Raw genomic sequence first — 15,945 nt, 5'->3', positions numbered from 1 at the left:
GGCAGATTTCTCATAATTCCCTATCAGTGAGAGGTTGGTTTATTCCGGGTAGCAAGAGACTTTACGTCCTTGCCAGAAATCTGGCGATGAGAATTTCTAGCTGTCTAAGAGACTAGGACAGACATTTCCCTTTCAAATTATTCTGAAATGAACATCAAAAGACACTAGTCTGTTTTTTTTTAAATTATCTTTTCTGAAACTTATTCCCGGATAGGTATTTATGGGGTTCAGAAGGGAAAGGAAGAGGGCACTGGATCTTTTAAGACAGACATCCTAGATCAGGGCAAACTTTTTGGCCTAAGGGCCACACTGGGGTTGCAAAACTGTATGGAGGGCCGGGTTGGGAAGGCTGTGCCTCCCCAAACAGCCTGCCCCCCACCCCCTATCCGCCCCCTCCCACTTCCCACCCCCTGACTGCCCCCCTCAGAATCCCCAACCTATCCAATCCTGAACCCCTCTGCTGCTTGTCCCCTGACCGCTGCCTCCCAGGACCCCCGCCCCTAACTGCCCCCCCAGGACCCTACCCCTATCCAACCCCCCTGCTCCCAGTCCCCTGACTGCCCCCTGACTCTTATCCACACCCCCACCCCCTGACAGGCCCCCCGGGACTCCCACGCTTATCCAAGCCTCCCCGTTCCCCAAACCTCCGCCCCTTATCCAACACCCTGGCCCCAGCCCCAGCCCCCTTGCCATGCAGCTCAGAGCAGCATGTCTGTCAGCCTCGCCTCCCGGCTGGACCCAGACACGCTGCCGCGCTGCTCTGCAGGAGCATGCAACCCCCCGCCCAGAGCATGTCTGCGGGCCGTAGTTTGCCCACCTCTGTCCTAGATAACTTGAAGATCCTCCTAGATTCTGAACAAAGGGGGGGGGGGGTTGATTTTGTCTCTCTACAATGAAATAAATTAGTCTTTCAGTCTCAAAGATTCCCAAGGGAGATAAGCCTTAGCAAGGATTAGACTCCCAAACAGGATCCTTTGTATCTCACAGTCTCTAATAATAAAGAAGTAGAGAGAGAGAGGAAGAGAGAGAGAGATCTACATGCATATAAACATATAAACATAATAATAGAAAGCGGTGGGAGAAAAAACCAAAACAAACAAACAAACAAAAAAAACCAAAAATAAATCCTGCAACTGATGCAAACAAAGAAACTAAACTCCAGAGAGAGGTTTTGCCACTAACAGGGAAAAGAGCTAGGAACTCTGTGAAGTTCCTCATAAAATGACCTATATAATGCAATGTTAGATAGATAGATCGATCTCTGCAGGTGTCTATTCCCAGGTCAGCCTGGTGGAGTTGGGTAGGGGAGTGAGAAAGCCCGGAGAGACCCTCACACTGACTTGCACCGTGTCGAGTACCACATGTTCCCTAATAGCTGCCTCTGCTAATCACTGCAATCTTTCCCCTTTATTCCCCCTTCTACAGGTGTCTAAAATACCTGTGGAAGGGGAAATAAAGGGGAAATACCTAGGCACCCAAAAGCTCTGTGAAATCCATATGAATTGGGCTTCTAACACCTTTCCTTTCCAATGAAAATCCCAGCCCAAAAGTTACTCCTTTGAAGCTGGCATTTATCAAACAACCACATTAAAAGTCCACTATATAGATCAGAGGTAGGCAACCTATGGCACGGGTGCCGAAGGCGGCACGCGAGCTGATTTTCAGTGGCACTCACACTGCCCGGGTCTTGGCCACCAGTCTGGGTGGTTCTGCATTTTAATTTAATTTTAAATGAAACTTCTAAACATTTTGAAACCTTACTTACTTTACATACAACAACAGTTTATATATTATAAACTTATAGAAAGAGACCTTCTAAAAACGTTAACATGTATGGCTGGCAGGCGAAACCTTAAATTAGAGTGAATAACTGAAGACTCAGCACTAGGGGAGTTAGGTACTCAAATCCTGTTGAAATTGTTGGGCAGGCAGAGTCCTAAACACCTGTTTAGCTTTTGTAAAAGCGGGAAACCTACCGCAATTCTTTCAACACAGTCTCCAACGAGAGCTTTAGCTCTCACACATCGCTGAATAAGACATTGCCTTCTTCTCTAGCCAAAAAAAATATGTTCGTCTTCAGGGTTTCATCCAACATCCTCTAAACCGAAGAAGAGTATTTGTGTTGATTGCAATAAAGTTTGGGTCGAGCCCTAGACTCATGTATAGAGATCTGAGGTCGTAGAAGGCAACTGATGATTTCTCTCTTCGGCAAAAGCATATTCAGGACCCAGCACACTTTGTTCTGCCCTGCACAGACACACAGACTGAGTCCCCCTCTGAGCCTTAGTTACAGGCATCCTGCTGATCAGTGACAGATGTTTGTACCACTTATAAAGAGGGAAATATGCAAATTACAGTGCCAGTTGCCTGTTTAAATCCGTGTCTCTCACTGCCCAGGCTGCTCCTGGGAATACAACCCCCAGTCCCCGTGTGTTTGTGCGGTTACCAGACATTCGCTCTGAGAACTTTCCCCTCCAGCACCAGCGAAAATGCGATCTTGGTTCCTTTAAATGTTCACTATGGCGGCTCTGGACGGAATTCTTTCCATTGACTCGCTGGCAGAGCTAAACAAATATTATATTATGTCTGGCTTTATACCAATATTTGTAATGTCTTTATTCTCATGTGCCCATTGCTGCTGGAGTCCGGAGGGGGGGTGAAAAAGCTCGGAGACCAGTGATTTCCCTTCACCCCCTCTAGGGGGGCGGTGTACAGCCCCTTTGAATTTCCCCAACCCTCCCCCTGGTTTTGTGAACTAGTTACATGCCAAACCTGGTGGCTGAACTTTGCGACTTTGTCCTCACCCACAACTATTTCATATTTGGGGACAATATATACCTTCAAGTCAGTGGCACTGCTATGGGTACCCACATGGCCCCATAGTATGCCAACATATTTATGGCTGACTTAGAATAACGCTTCCTTAGCTCTCGTCCCCTAACACGCCTACTCTACTTGCACTACATTGATGACATCTTCATCATCTGGACCCATGGAAAAGAAGCCTTTGAGGAATTCCACCATGATTTCAACAATTTCCATCCCACCATCAACCTCAGCCAATCCACACAAGCGATCCATTTCCTAGACACTACTGTGCTAATAAGCGATGGTCACACAAACACCACCCTATACCGGAAACCCACTGACCGCTATAGTTACCTACATGCCTCCAGCTTCCATCCCAGACACACCACACGATCCATTGTCTACAGCCAAGCTCTAAGATACAACCGCATTTGCTCCAATCCCTCAGACAGAGACAAACACCTACAAGATCTCTATCAAGCATTCTTAAAACTACAATACCCACCTGCTGAAGTGAAAAAAACAGATTGACAGAGCCAGAAGAGTACCCAGAAGTCACCTACTGCAAGACAGGCCCAACATAGAAAATAACAGAACGCCACTAGCCATCACCTTCATCACCCAATTAAAACCTCTCCAGCGCATCCTCAAAGATTTACAACCTATCCTGAAAGATGATCCCTCACTCTCCCCGATCTTGGGGGACAGACCTGTCCTCGCTTACAGACAGCCCCCCGAAGCTGAAGCAAATACTCACCAGCAACCACACACCACAGAACAAAAACACTAACCTAGGAACCTATCCATGCAATAAAGCCCGATGCCCACTCTGTCCACAGATCTATTCAAGTGACACCATAATAGGACCCAATCACATCAGCCATGCCATCAGGGGCTCGTTCTCCTTCACATCTACCAATGTGATATATGCCATCATGTGCCAGCATGTACTTTGGCCAAACCAGTCAGTCTCTATGCAAAAGAATAAATGGACACAAGTCAGACATCAGGAATCATAGCATTCAAAAACCTGTAGGAGAACTCTTCAACCTCTCTGGCCATTCAGTAACAGATTTAATAGTGGCAATTTTGCAACAGAAAAGCTTCAAAAACAGACTCCAACTAGAAACTGCTGAACTTGAATTAATATGCAAACTAGATACAATCAATTTAGGCTTAAATAGAGACTGGGAATGGCTGAGCCATTACACACATTGAATCTATTTTCCCATGTTAAGTATCCTCACACCTTCTTGTCCAAACTGTCTTAAATGGGTCATCTTGATTATCACTACAAAAGTTAATTAGCCTCTTAGAGTTGGTTGGGCAACTCCCACCTTTTCATGTTCTCTGTATGTATATATATCTCCTCACTATAAGTTCCATTCTATGCATCTGATGAAGAGGGCCCATGAAAGCTTATGCTCAAATACATTTGTTAGTCTCTAAGGTGCCACAAGTACTCCTGTTCGTTTTTAAAAAAAGCAAACAGAATGTTGGGAATCATTTACTGCCGCTGCACATTGAGTGGATGTTTTCATAGAACTATCCACAATGACTCAGTGACAGACTTGAAGGTGGCAATTTTGCAACAAAATTTTGCAACAAAAAAACTTCAAAAACAGACTCCAAAGAGAAACTGCTGAACTCGAATTAATATGCAAACTAGACACAATTACCTGTGGTCTAAACAAAGACTGGGAATGGTTGGGTCATTACATTAATTGAATCTATTTCCCTATGTTAAGTTCTCCTCACACCTTCTATGGGCCATCTTAATTATCACTTCAAACAGTTTTTTTCCTCCTGCTGACGATAGCTCATCTCAATTGATTAGACTCTTCCTGTTGGTATGCATACTTCCACCTTTTCATGTTCTCTGTATGTATAACTATCTCCTGTCTGTGTGTTCCATTCTATGCATCCGAAGAAGTGAGCTGTAGCTCACGAAAGCTCATGCTAAAATAAATTTGTTAGTCTTTAAGGTGCCACAAGTACTCCTGTTCTTTTTGCGGATACAGACTAACACGGCTGCTACTCTGAAACCTATCCACAATGAGTCCAGCATCTCTTTCTTGAGTGTTAACAGCTAATTCAGACTCCTTCATTCCGTGTGTATAGTTGAGATTGTTTTCCAATGTGCATTACTTTGTATTTATCAACATTGAATTTCATCTGCCATTTTTGTTGCCCAGTCACCCAGTTTTATGAGATCCCTTTATAACTCTTCGTAGTCTGCCTGAGACTGAACTATCTTGAATAGTTTTGTATCATCTGCAAATTTTGCCACCTCAGTGTTTACCCTTTTTTCCAGATCATTTATGAATATGTTGAACAGTAATGGTCCCAGTACCGACCCCTAAGGGATGCCACTATTTATCTCTCTCCGTTCTGAAAACTGATAATTTATTCCTACCCTTTGTTTCCCATCTTTTAACCAGTTACCAATCCATGAGAGGACTTTGCTCTTATCCCATGATGGCTTACTTTTCAAAAGTCAATTTAAATTAAATACTTTTTTTTATTATTATTTTTTAGAAATCTAACCTGTTATGTGTTTTGGTGAAACTTGCATTATTCTTATGTTAAATTTGCATCATCCTAACAAAACAGCAAAGAGTCCTGTGGCACCTTATAGACTAACAGATGTTTTGGAGCATGAGCTTTCGTGGGTGAATACCCACTTCGTCAGATGCACCTTTGTCTATAAGGTGCCACAGGACTCTTTGCTGCTTTTACAGATCCAGACTAACAGGGCTACCCCTCTGATACCTAACAAAACATTTACTTTATTCATATCTCTTTGGTCCTGACACCCACCCTGTACATTTGAACACCCCCCCTAATTTCAATTCGTGGGGAAACCACTGCCAAAGACTCTCTCCGCCTCTCCTGCAAGCCTCCGGCTTCATCCTCAGCAGCTACATTATGGACTGGGTCCGTCAGGATCCCGGGAAGGGGCTGGAGTGGGTGGCTGAGGTTATACACGATGTATTGAGCGACTGCTATTCTCCGGCTGTTCAAGAGCGATTCACCCTCTCCAGCGACAATTCCAATAACATGCTGGACCCTGTGAACCGACCGGACCGGAGTCACTGACCCTCACAGAGACCGGCAGTTCCACAGCCCCACTGCTCACGAGGCAGCAGCTGCAGAAACGAATGTTCCACCATCACCTAACTTGACTCGGAACAGGCCCTTCATACATGTCAGGGGAAGAGTTGTTTTTAAAGTTATTCATGTCTTCCTTATCCAAAAGTGAAATGAGGAGCCTAGTGCTCTGTGCGACAGCCAGACTTTTCTGTGGACACGAGTGGAAGTAATTCATATCGCCAAGGGAAGGAATTTGAGTCAAGGGTAAAAAACAATGAGGAGCCCGGTGGTATCTCAAAGACTAACAAATTTATTTGGGCATAAACTTTCCTAAACTGGAGCCCACTTTGTCAGATGCGTGATGCACGAGCCCACTTTGTCAGCTGCTCCGGCCCATGGAAGCTTATGCCCAAATAAATTGGTTAGGCTTTAAGGTGGCACAGGACTCCCCCTTGATTTTAATGAAACAGACTAACACGGCTATCCCTCTGAAACTTGTAAGGGTAGACCTGGAACTAGGGGTGACAATTTCCTGCTCTCTCTCTGCCCTGGCTGCACTCCAAGAGACAATCAGTCTGTGCAGTTACCAGCACCCCACCCCCCCGCCCCCCCGCCCAGACAGTTCCCCTCCAACACCAGGCAAAATGAGACTTTGGCTGGATTTGCTTTTCATTGTAGAAGCTTACAAAGGTAATTTCTCTCAGTTGTTGTATTGTAAAGACAGGAGAATATTGTGTTTGTCGCCATTCATATTGATTTGATTCTTAACCAGGTTTATTCCCAGGTGCCCGGTCCAGGGGTTGGTGGAGTCCGGAGGGGCTGTGAAAAAGGCTGGAGACTCTCTCCACCTCTCCTGCAAAGCCTCTGGGTTCACCATCTGCAGCTACGGGATGCACCGGCCCCATCAGGGGCTCCCGGTCAGGGGCTGGAGTGGGTCTCTCTCATGTACCCGAGTGTGGAACTACACACTACTCCACTCTGTCAAAGGGTCATTTGTCACCTCCAGCAATAATCCCAACAACCTGCTGTATTTGCAAATGAACAGCCGGAGACCCGAGGACACCGCCTGGTATCACCGTGCCAGAGACACAGCGACAGGTATCAAGGGGTGGCCGTGTTAGTCTGTATCCACAAAAACAGTAAGAAGTCTGGTGGCACTTTAAAGACTAACAGACTTATTTAGGCCTAAGCCTTTAAAGTTCCACCGGACTCCCTGTTGTTACAGTGACAGGAGACATATTAGTGTTAATACTAAGGGTACGTCTACACTACGGGACTATTCCGAATTTGCATAAACCGGTTTTGTAAAACAGATTTTATAAAATCGAGTGTGCGCGGCCACACTAAACACATTAAATCGGTGGTGTGCGTCCATGGTCCGAGGCTAGCGTCGATTTCTGGAGCGTTGCACTGTGGGTAGCTATCCCGTAGCTATCCCATAGTTCCCGCAGCCTCCCCCGCCCCTTGGCATTTCCGGGTTGAGATCCCAGTGCCTGATGGGGCAAAAATCATTTTCGCGGGTGGTTCTGGGTACAGCCTCACCCCTCCCTCCCTCCCTGACAGCGGCAGACAACCGTTTCGCGCCTTTTTTGCTTGGTGAACCGTGCAGACGCCATAGCACAGCAAGCATGGACCCTGCTCAGCTCCATACCGCAATCGTGGATGTTTTAAACACCTCGCGCACTCTCGTGCAGTATATGCTGAACCAGGACCTTCGAACCGAGGCGAGTAAGAGGCGGATACGGCAGCGCGGCGATGACAGTGATGAGGACGTGGACACAGAATTATCTCAAACCGCGGGCCCCGGCGCTTTGGAGATCCTGATGGTAATGGGGCAGATTCTATCCATTGAACGCCGATTTTGGGCCCGGGAAACAAGCACTGACTGGTGGGACCGCATTGTGTTGCAGGTGTGGGACGATTCCCAGTGGCTGCGAAACTTTCGCATGCGTAAGGGCACTTTCATGGAACTTTGTGACTTGCTTGCCCCTGCCCTGAAACGCCATAATACCAAGATGAGAGCAGCCCTCACAGTAGAGAAGCGAGTGGCGATAGCCCTGTGGAAGCTTGCAACGCCAGACAGCTACCGGTCAGTCGGGAATCAATTTGGAGTTGGAAAATCTACTGTGGGGGCTGCTGTGATGCAAGTAGCCAAAGCAATCACTAAGCTGCTGCTACGAAAGGTTGTGACTCTGGGAAACGTGCAGGCCATAGTGGATGGCTTTGCTGCAATGGGATTCCCTAACTGTGGGGGGGCGATAGATGGAACCCATATCCCTATCTTGGCACCGCAGCACCAGGGCACCCAGTACGTAAACCGGAAGGGGTACTTTTCAATGGTGCTGCAAGCACTGGTGGATCACAAGGGACGTTTCACAAACATCCACGCGGGATGGCCAGGGAGGGTTCATGACGCTCGCGTATTCAGAAGCACTACTCTGTTTAAACGGCTGCAACAAGGGACTTACTTCCCAGACCAGAAAATAACAGTTGGGGATGTTGAAATGCCTGTCGTTATCCTGGGGGACCCAGCCTACCCTTGATGCCATGGCTCATGAAGCCATACACAGGCAGCCTGGACAGTGGTCAGGATCTGTTCAATTACAGGCTGAGCAAGTGCAGAATGGTGGTGGAATGTGCATTTGGCCGTTTAAAGGCGCGCTGGCGCACATTACTGACTCGCTCAGACCTCAGCCAAACCAATGTCCCCTATGTTATTGCTGCTTGCTGTATTCTCCACAATCTCTGTGAGAGTAAGGGGGAGACCTTTATGGCGGGGTGGGAGGCTGAGGCAAATCACCTGGCCGCTGATTACGCGCAGCCAGACACCAGGGAGATTAGAAGAGCACACCAGGAAGCGGTGCGCATCAGAGAAGCTTTGAAAACGAGCTTCATCAATGGCCAGGGTACAGTGTGACTGCTGTGTTTGTTGATGAACACCCAACCCCCTTGATTGACTCAGTCCCTGTAAGCAACTCCCCCTCCCCCTTCGAGTACAGCTTACTTATGCAAATAAAGTCACTCATTTAAAAAGCATGAATTCTTTATTGATTCATTATAAAAAGAGGGAGAGAAGTAAGGGTGTTCTTTGGGAGGAGGAAAGGAGGGATGGAGAAGGCCATTAAAAAAATAAAATTCAGAGTAACGACATCCTTCTGGTTGGGCTGTCCACGGGGGTGGAGTGGGCGGGTGCACGGAGCCTCCCCCCACGCGTTCTTACACGTCTGGGTGAGGAGGCTAAGGAACATGGTGAGGGGGGAGGGTGGTTATACAGGGGCTGCAGCGGCACTCTGTGATCCTGCTGCCGTTCCTGAAGCTCCACAAGACGCCGGAGCATGTCAGTTTGATCACGCAGCAGCCCCAGAGTTGCATCCCGCCACCGCTGATCTTCCTGCCGCCACCGCTGATTTTCCTGCCGGTCTTCCTGCCGCCACCTCTCATCTCGGTTGTCCCTCCTGTCCTCACGTTCATCCCTCCTGTCCTCACGTTCACTGGCCTCTTTCCTGTAATTTGAAACCACGTCCTTCCACTCATTCAGATGAGCTCTTTCATTGCGTGTAACTTCCATAATATCCGAGAACATCTCATCTCGCGTCTTCTTTTTCCTCCGCCTTATCTGTGCTAGCCTTTGGGATGGAGGAGGGACGCTTGAAATATTTGCAGCTGCATGAGGGAGATAAATATTTAGAAAGATACATTTTACAGAACAATGGTTATACTCTTTCACAGTGAAAAGCACTATTCACCTTACATAGCACATGTGATTTCCCTACAAGGTCGCATTTTTCATCTTAATAGTGCCTGCTTGCAACTCTTGGGTTACAGATCTCAGACACAGGTCCAGGCATCAGGATTCAGCTTGCATGCGGCCATGGTAAGCCACTGTCTCAGTGATTTACCCCTCCCCCCCCAACGCATGGCTAATACCACGCTAGCTCCCTGCTAATCAACAACCTTCCCCCTCCCCCCCACCCACTGCTTGTCCGGTAGCTTGGGGAAGATCGCCTCGCCGGTGACCAAACAGAAAAGATCATCGGCATTTCACTCCTCCCCTCCCCCCGCTTCGCTACGTGCAGGAAAGTGTTTTTTTTAAGCTGCTGCATTCCACGAACCCAGTAGAAAAATGGCCACCCCCCCTTACTTAAATTCCTGATTTCTAACCAGGTTATCCTGAACGATATCACTTTGCTGAGGATAACAGAACAAGATAAAGAGCGCATGCTTCTTGAATGCCAGCAGTCACCGGGACCATACGCCGCTATGCTTTGCCACGCAATGATACCTGATTACTTGCTACATGCATGGCATGGTAAAGTGTCCTACCATGGTGGGCGGAACAAGGATGCTTTGCCCAGAAACCTTCTGCAAAGGCTTCTGGAGTACCTACAGGAGCGCTTCATCGAGATGTCCCTGGAGGATTTCCTCTCAATCCCCGGACATGTTAACAAACTTTTCTAAGTAACTATACTGTCTGCGAATGCGTCCCAAGTCCTCAGGGCAAATCAATCATTAAAAAAGGCTTGCTTAAAAAACACTGTTTGCTATTTGCAAAGGTACACTCACCAGAGCTCCCTTCCATGGCGTCATTCTCTGGAATAGTTGCTTGTGAGGGCTGGGAGCAGGGTAATTCCGTCAGGGTGATAAAAAGCTCCTGGCTGCTGGGGGTCACGGAGTGCTGTGTGCTCTCTGCGAGGTCTTCCTCCTCTTCTTCATCTTCATCTTCCCCGTCTGACATGGCAGAGATTACAACCCCCACCTCGGAATCCACGGTCAGGGGTGGGGTACTTGTGGCGCAGCCCCCTAAAATTGCATGCAGCTCAGCATAGAAGCGGCATGTTTTTCGACCTGCCCCGGACCTTCCGTTTGCTTCTTTGGTTTTCTGGTAGGCTTGTCTGAGCTCCTTAACTTTCACTCTGCACTGCACGGAGTCCCTGCTGTGGCCTTTATCCGTCATAGACTTAGAAATTCTTTCAAATACTTTTTCATTTCGTCTTTTGGAACGCAGTTCTGTTAGCACTGAATCCTCTCCCCATATAGCGATCAGATCCATTACCTCCCGAGCGGTCCATGCTGGGGCTCTTTTTCGATTCTCAGGAGACTGCATTGTTAACTGTGCTGATGAGCTGTGCGTGGTCACCTGTGATGATGAGCTCTCCACGCTGGGGAAGCAGGAAATGAATTTCAAAAGTTCGCGGGGCTTTTCCTGTCTACCTGGCCAGTGCATCCGAGTTGAGAATGCTGTCCAGAGCGGTCAGTGGTGCACTGTGGGATAGCTCCCGGAGGCCAATACTGTCGATTGCGGCCACACTAACCCTATTCCGATATGTTAATACCGATATTAGCGCTACTCCTCTCGTCGGGCAGGAGTACAGAAACCGATTTAAAGAGCCATTAAAATCGATATAAGGTGCCTCCTAGTGTGGACGGTTGTGGCGTTAAATCGGTTTTAGGCTCCTAAAACCGATTTAAACGCCTAGTGTAGACCAGGCCTTAAACTTAACCCTGCAGAATCCGCTTCTCCCCTGGGCCGCGTGGGGGCAGGATATTCACAAACAATCCGCTACTCCTGGGTATGAGTCACAGCTGGGATTTTCAAAGGAGTCTCGTGGATTTTCAAAGGAGTCACCTCACATCCGAAGCTCACAAGCCAATCTCTCAGGTTGTGTAAAAAAGCAGAGCGAAGGAGGTAGCTCACATTACATTTCCACAATTGCACACTGACGGGTTAGGGGAGATGCCATAGCCCAGTGCTGCCACATAGTCCATAGTCCATAGTATTGACAAGTGAAGAAAGAAAGAAAGAAAGAAAGAAAGAAAGAAAGAAAGAAAGAAAGAAAGAAAGAAAGGACATGCATGGAGCTGAATAGATAGATAGATAGATAGATAGATAGATAGATAGATAGATAGAGGGGGTGGATGGGGATAGATAGATCACTCAACTGCTTTCATTTAGTGGTTATATACTTTCAAATTAAAAGGTGCAAAAGAAATGCAGTTAGTGGACTCTGTGACCCACCTGCCGTTACATTTAACAACACGATTCAGCGTCACTCCTCCTGGATCCCATTTTATATTGTCTCCACGCCCCCCACCCCCTCCCCCGGCCCATGCAAATGAGCTCCCCGGGGCCCTGTTCATAGCCCAGTCCCGGCCGCTCACCCCGCTCAGAGCCAGCGCCGGGCTTCAGCTTCCCATCCCGCCTGGGGACCGAGCCGCCAGCCGCAGACATGACCCCCAGCCTGGCCATCGCCTTCCTCCTGCTGCTTCCCGCGGGTACGGGCGGGATCTGCGCTGCCGCTCCGCGCCCGGTACCGCGTGTTCCCTAATAACTGCGCCTCCAGGAATCACTGCAATATTCCCCCTTTATCTCTGCAGGTGTCTATTCCCAGATCAGCCTGGTGGAGTCCGGAGGGGGAGTCAGGAAGCCCGGAGAGACCCTCAGACTGACCTGCACCGTGTCCGGATTCTCCATCACTAGCTACGGGGTGAACTGGGCCCGCCAGCCAGCGGGGAAGGGGCTGGAATGGGTCGGAGACATCTGGTCGGGTGGAAGCACTCATTATAATGACGCTGTCAAAAATCGCCTCAGCATCACCAGAGACACTTCCAAGAGCCAAGTGTTCCTGCAACTGACCGGCCTGCAGCCCGCAGACACCTCCGTGTATTACTGTGCCAGACACACAGTGAGAGGAAACCTATCCGAGCCCGGCCTAAAACTAGCCGTGCAGAGAACCAGCCTTCCCGTGTGACGCGCCGAGAGCAGCAGCTGCCAGCACCGCGGTCTCTCTGCTTGGTTCGTTTTTTGCTTCATGCAGATTCCTCAGCAAGTTACAGCGCTTGTGAGTTAAACTCCCTATCACCCGAAATCACACAGTGAATTAGCGACACCGAGCCTGGGGAATGGAACCCAGGAGTCCTGACTCCCAGGGCCCTGCTCTGCCAATGTGTCTATCATTGTGCTAACGAGGGGAAGGAAAGACCCCAGGGATATTCATACCTAGACTCACGCTATAGCAACTAGATTATTCTTCCCTCCCACCATGGCTGGGGAAATACACACAGAGTCTTTACAGTGGTGCCCGCTGCAGGCACTAGAGCCCGGCTGTCATATGGGAGCCAGGAACAGAGCCCAGGCCTTCTGTTTCGTGGAGGACAAAGTCTGAGTCGTTGGCTCAAGGGCCTGTGGATAGAAAGGAAAAAGCCACCAACACCCCACTCTGGAGTCTGGCTCTATGCCTGCGAGGTTGTGAGCGGGCTAAATCTCTCCCCTCTCAGCCCATTGATAAATCTCGGCCAGGGCTGGCTCTAGGTCTTTTGCCGCTCCATGAAAAAACAAAATAAAACAAAACAACTGCCGAAAAAGAAACAAACAAAAAACACTCCAAAGTGCCGCTGAAGAGAGAGGGAGTGCTGGGAACAGAGCCCGGGGCTGGACCAGAGAAGAATCTGCAGGGTCTAGTTCTCTTTAAGATCTTGCCAGCCCTACTAATGGGACTGACCCCACTGGCTCCGGGGGAACAATATGTGGGGTAAGGGTTACTAGGCTAGGAAGGGTTTGCAGGGCCACTCTCAAAATCCCAGTGGAGCTGAAATCAAGAACCTCTCCGAGCGCAGACCTCACTGTTTCCAATCAGGTTTGCCTCTCTGGGCGCCAATCCATGTAGGGTTTAAACGGAAATCGGTACCGTTTCCAAGCTAACCAGTTTGCAATAAACTCAGGAGCCCTCAGTCCTGAATTTCAGGGGTGTGTGAGGGGCCAGCACATCTGGGAAGAGGAGAGCACAGAGGTGCTAGCACAGATGTGTCAGCCAATGCAGAGTCCCTTCACTGGGATGTCTTGTAACCGCCATGGTTTATAAAGTCAGAACGCAGTCAGGCACCTGAGGGGAAAGATCAAACAGCTGGTTTGTGGATCTCCAGAGTGAAGTTCAGCCTGACAGCTGGATCCCACGTGCATCGACCCTGTCCTCTAAGCGAACGTGGACTGGCCCTTGGCGAGGTTAACACAGAGTTCAGGTTATTTCACACTCGTGTGTCTGGATGGAGAGAGAGATTCCAGACCGGGCGCTCCTAGGGAAACCTAGGGGGACTGTCCGTACAAATAGGCAGTGGACACAGAGGGTCAGGCTGAAGCAGCCCGCCCCATTTCCGCCCCACCATCACCGCTGGAGCCCAGTTCACCCAGTCGCTCTGTAAGGCTGCAGCAGGCTGCCCCAGCCAAAGGTGCCTGGTCTGACAGAGCAGTGTCAAAAGAAGACCTGACTCTAAAGAAACATGGACTGGTCAGAGGGACAGGGCGTAAGGACACTTTTCCAGGAGAGGCGATCTCCTTTCTCCGTATTTCTGCAGCACCCCGCTGCTTCCACCCAGGAGGCTTTGGGAGAAGCAAAGACTCATATGAACGTAACTGTCAGACTCAAACAGAGTCCTAACAAAGGCGACACCAGGCCGCCATCCCGGGCTCGTTCCGCGCTACTCTGGACACGACGAGTCGAGTCAGGGCCAGGCTAACTCCCCCCGTGTTCTTTGCTTGTCTGAGAACCAAGCGCTTTCCCGCGCTGCTGCCCGTGGCGCTGGCTTGCACCCAGGGACCCACGCGTGCTCCCCCCTGAACACAGCCCCTCTGCCAAGCAGTGGCCGGAGAGACGGGCAGGTGCTGCCCTGGTTCCAGGAAAGACGCGAGGTGTCCCAAGCCAATGGGAGCTGCTGAAAGTGGTGTGGGCCGAGGGATGTGCTGGCCACCGCTTCCAGCAGCTCCCATTGGCTTGGAGCAGCGATCCGCAGGCAGTGGGAGCTACGATCAGCCGGACCTGCAGGCGGGGCAGGTAAACAAACCGGCCCGGCCCGCCAGGGCTGTCCCTACACAAGCGGCGACCTCTGTTTGAGAAACCCTGTCCTACAGCCAGAGAGAGACTGTTCGCTTGATCTCCTGGCTCAAGCCTTTATAGGGCCAGCTGGGCCCTAATTGGGGCATGCCCCAAGCTGAGCCTGCTTCCCACTCAGCCTGGGCTGTTCTCCCAGCCCTCCTGCCCTCTCCCAGGGCTGGTTTTAACCCTGACAGGGCTGGAGCGGTAACCACCCCGCTACACTCCTGGTTTTCATTGCTGTGGCTTCGGAAGGTATTTTCTCCCCAGTCAATCTACTGAAGGGTGAGGGATTGTTCTGTGAGTGACACGGCAATGGCTGTGATTGATAACAGAGCTTTGTTCTGTTACCTCGCACCTTTATTGGACAATGTGGCTCATTTTCTCCTTTTTGATTTAAATTCTCTCCTTCAATGTACCGTTGCCTTGTTTTCTCCCTTGTCTCCCCAGGGGCCCGCTCCCAGGTGGCTCTGACCCAGTCGGGGCCAGCGCTGAAGCAGGCCGGAGAGTCCCATACGCTGCAATGTGCCACCAGCGGGTTCGCTCTGAGCAGTGCCTGGATGTGTTGATTCAGATGGGAGCCCAGGATGGGGCTGGAGTGGCTGGCCAGGTACTATGATCCCTCCATCCACAGTTACGCCTCCTCCGTCCAGGGGAGATCTATAGCATTCAAGGACAGCACCACTTTGCGCTTGCACATGAGCAGCCTGAAAATTGAGGACACTGCCATGTAGAGACACTGACACAGTGAGGGGAAGCCAGTCTGGGCTCAGACAAAAACCTTCCTGGCAGCTGCAGCAGAGGCAGTTCACCGGCTGTGGGCACTGACCAGATACAGACAGGAAGGGACACGGTGATGGGAGCATTGGAGAGACTGGTCGGGGGAAGAAATGCAGGTCCCTGGATTATAAATATTGGCAGGGCAGCAGCATTTCTAAATGGATTTTAATTATTCATTCTGGAATTCCTCTGAACATGAGCTCTTCTCAACCCATTTTCTATACCAGAGACAGAAAAACAGAAACACACACACACAAACACAGGGACACATCTCAACATGTAAACAAGGACACAACACAAGCAGGGGCGGCTCTAGCCATTTCGCCGCCCCAAGCATGACGGCACGCCATGGGGGGCGCTCTGCCGGTCACTGGTTCCGCGGCTCCGGTGGACTTCCCAC

The 15,945-nt window shown here is 49.7% G+C and overlaps 1 gene segment (V, D, J or C); it reads left to right on the top strand.

Moving 5' to 3' along the window:
• The first annotated feature begins 6,545 nt into the window (after positions 1–6,545).
• Positions 6,546–12,650, top strand: LOC123347630. The segment is given in 2 exon segments: positions 6,546–6,591; positions 12,277–12,650. Coding segments are annotated over 2 exon segments (420 nt in total).
• Positions 12,651–15,945: the final 3,295 nt, after the last annotated feature.

The sequence above is a fragment of the Mauremys mutica genome, chromosome 13 (genome assembly GCF_020497125.1).
Source record: "Mauremys mutica isolate MM-2020 ecotype Southern chromosome 13, ASM2049712v1, whole genome shotgun sequence".
NCBI classification, from domain to species: Eukaryota; Metazoa; Chordata; order Testudines; family Geoemydidae; genus Mauremys; species Mauremys mutica.
The sequence above is the reverse complement of the archived record's forward strand: the minus strand, read 5'-3'. Positions and strand labels throughout refer to the sequence as shown.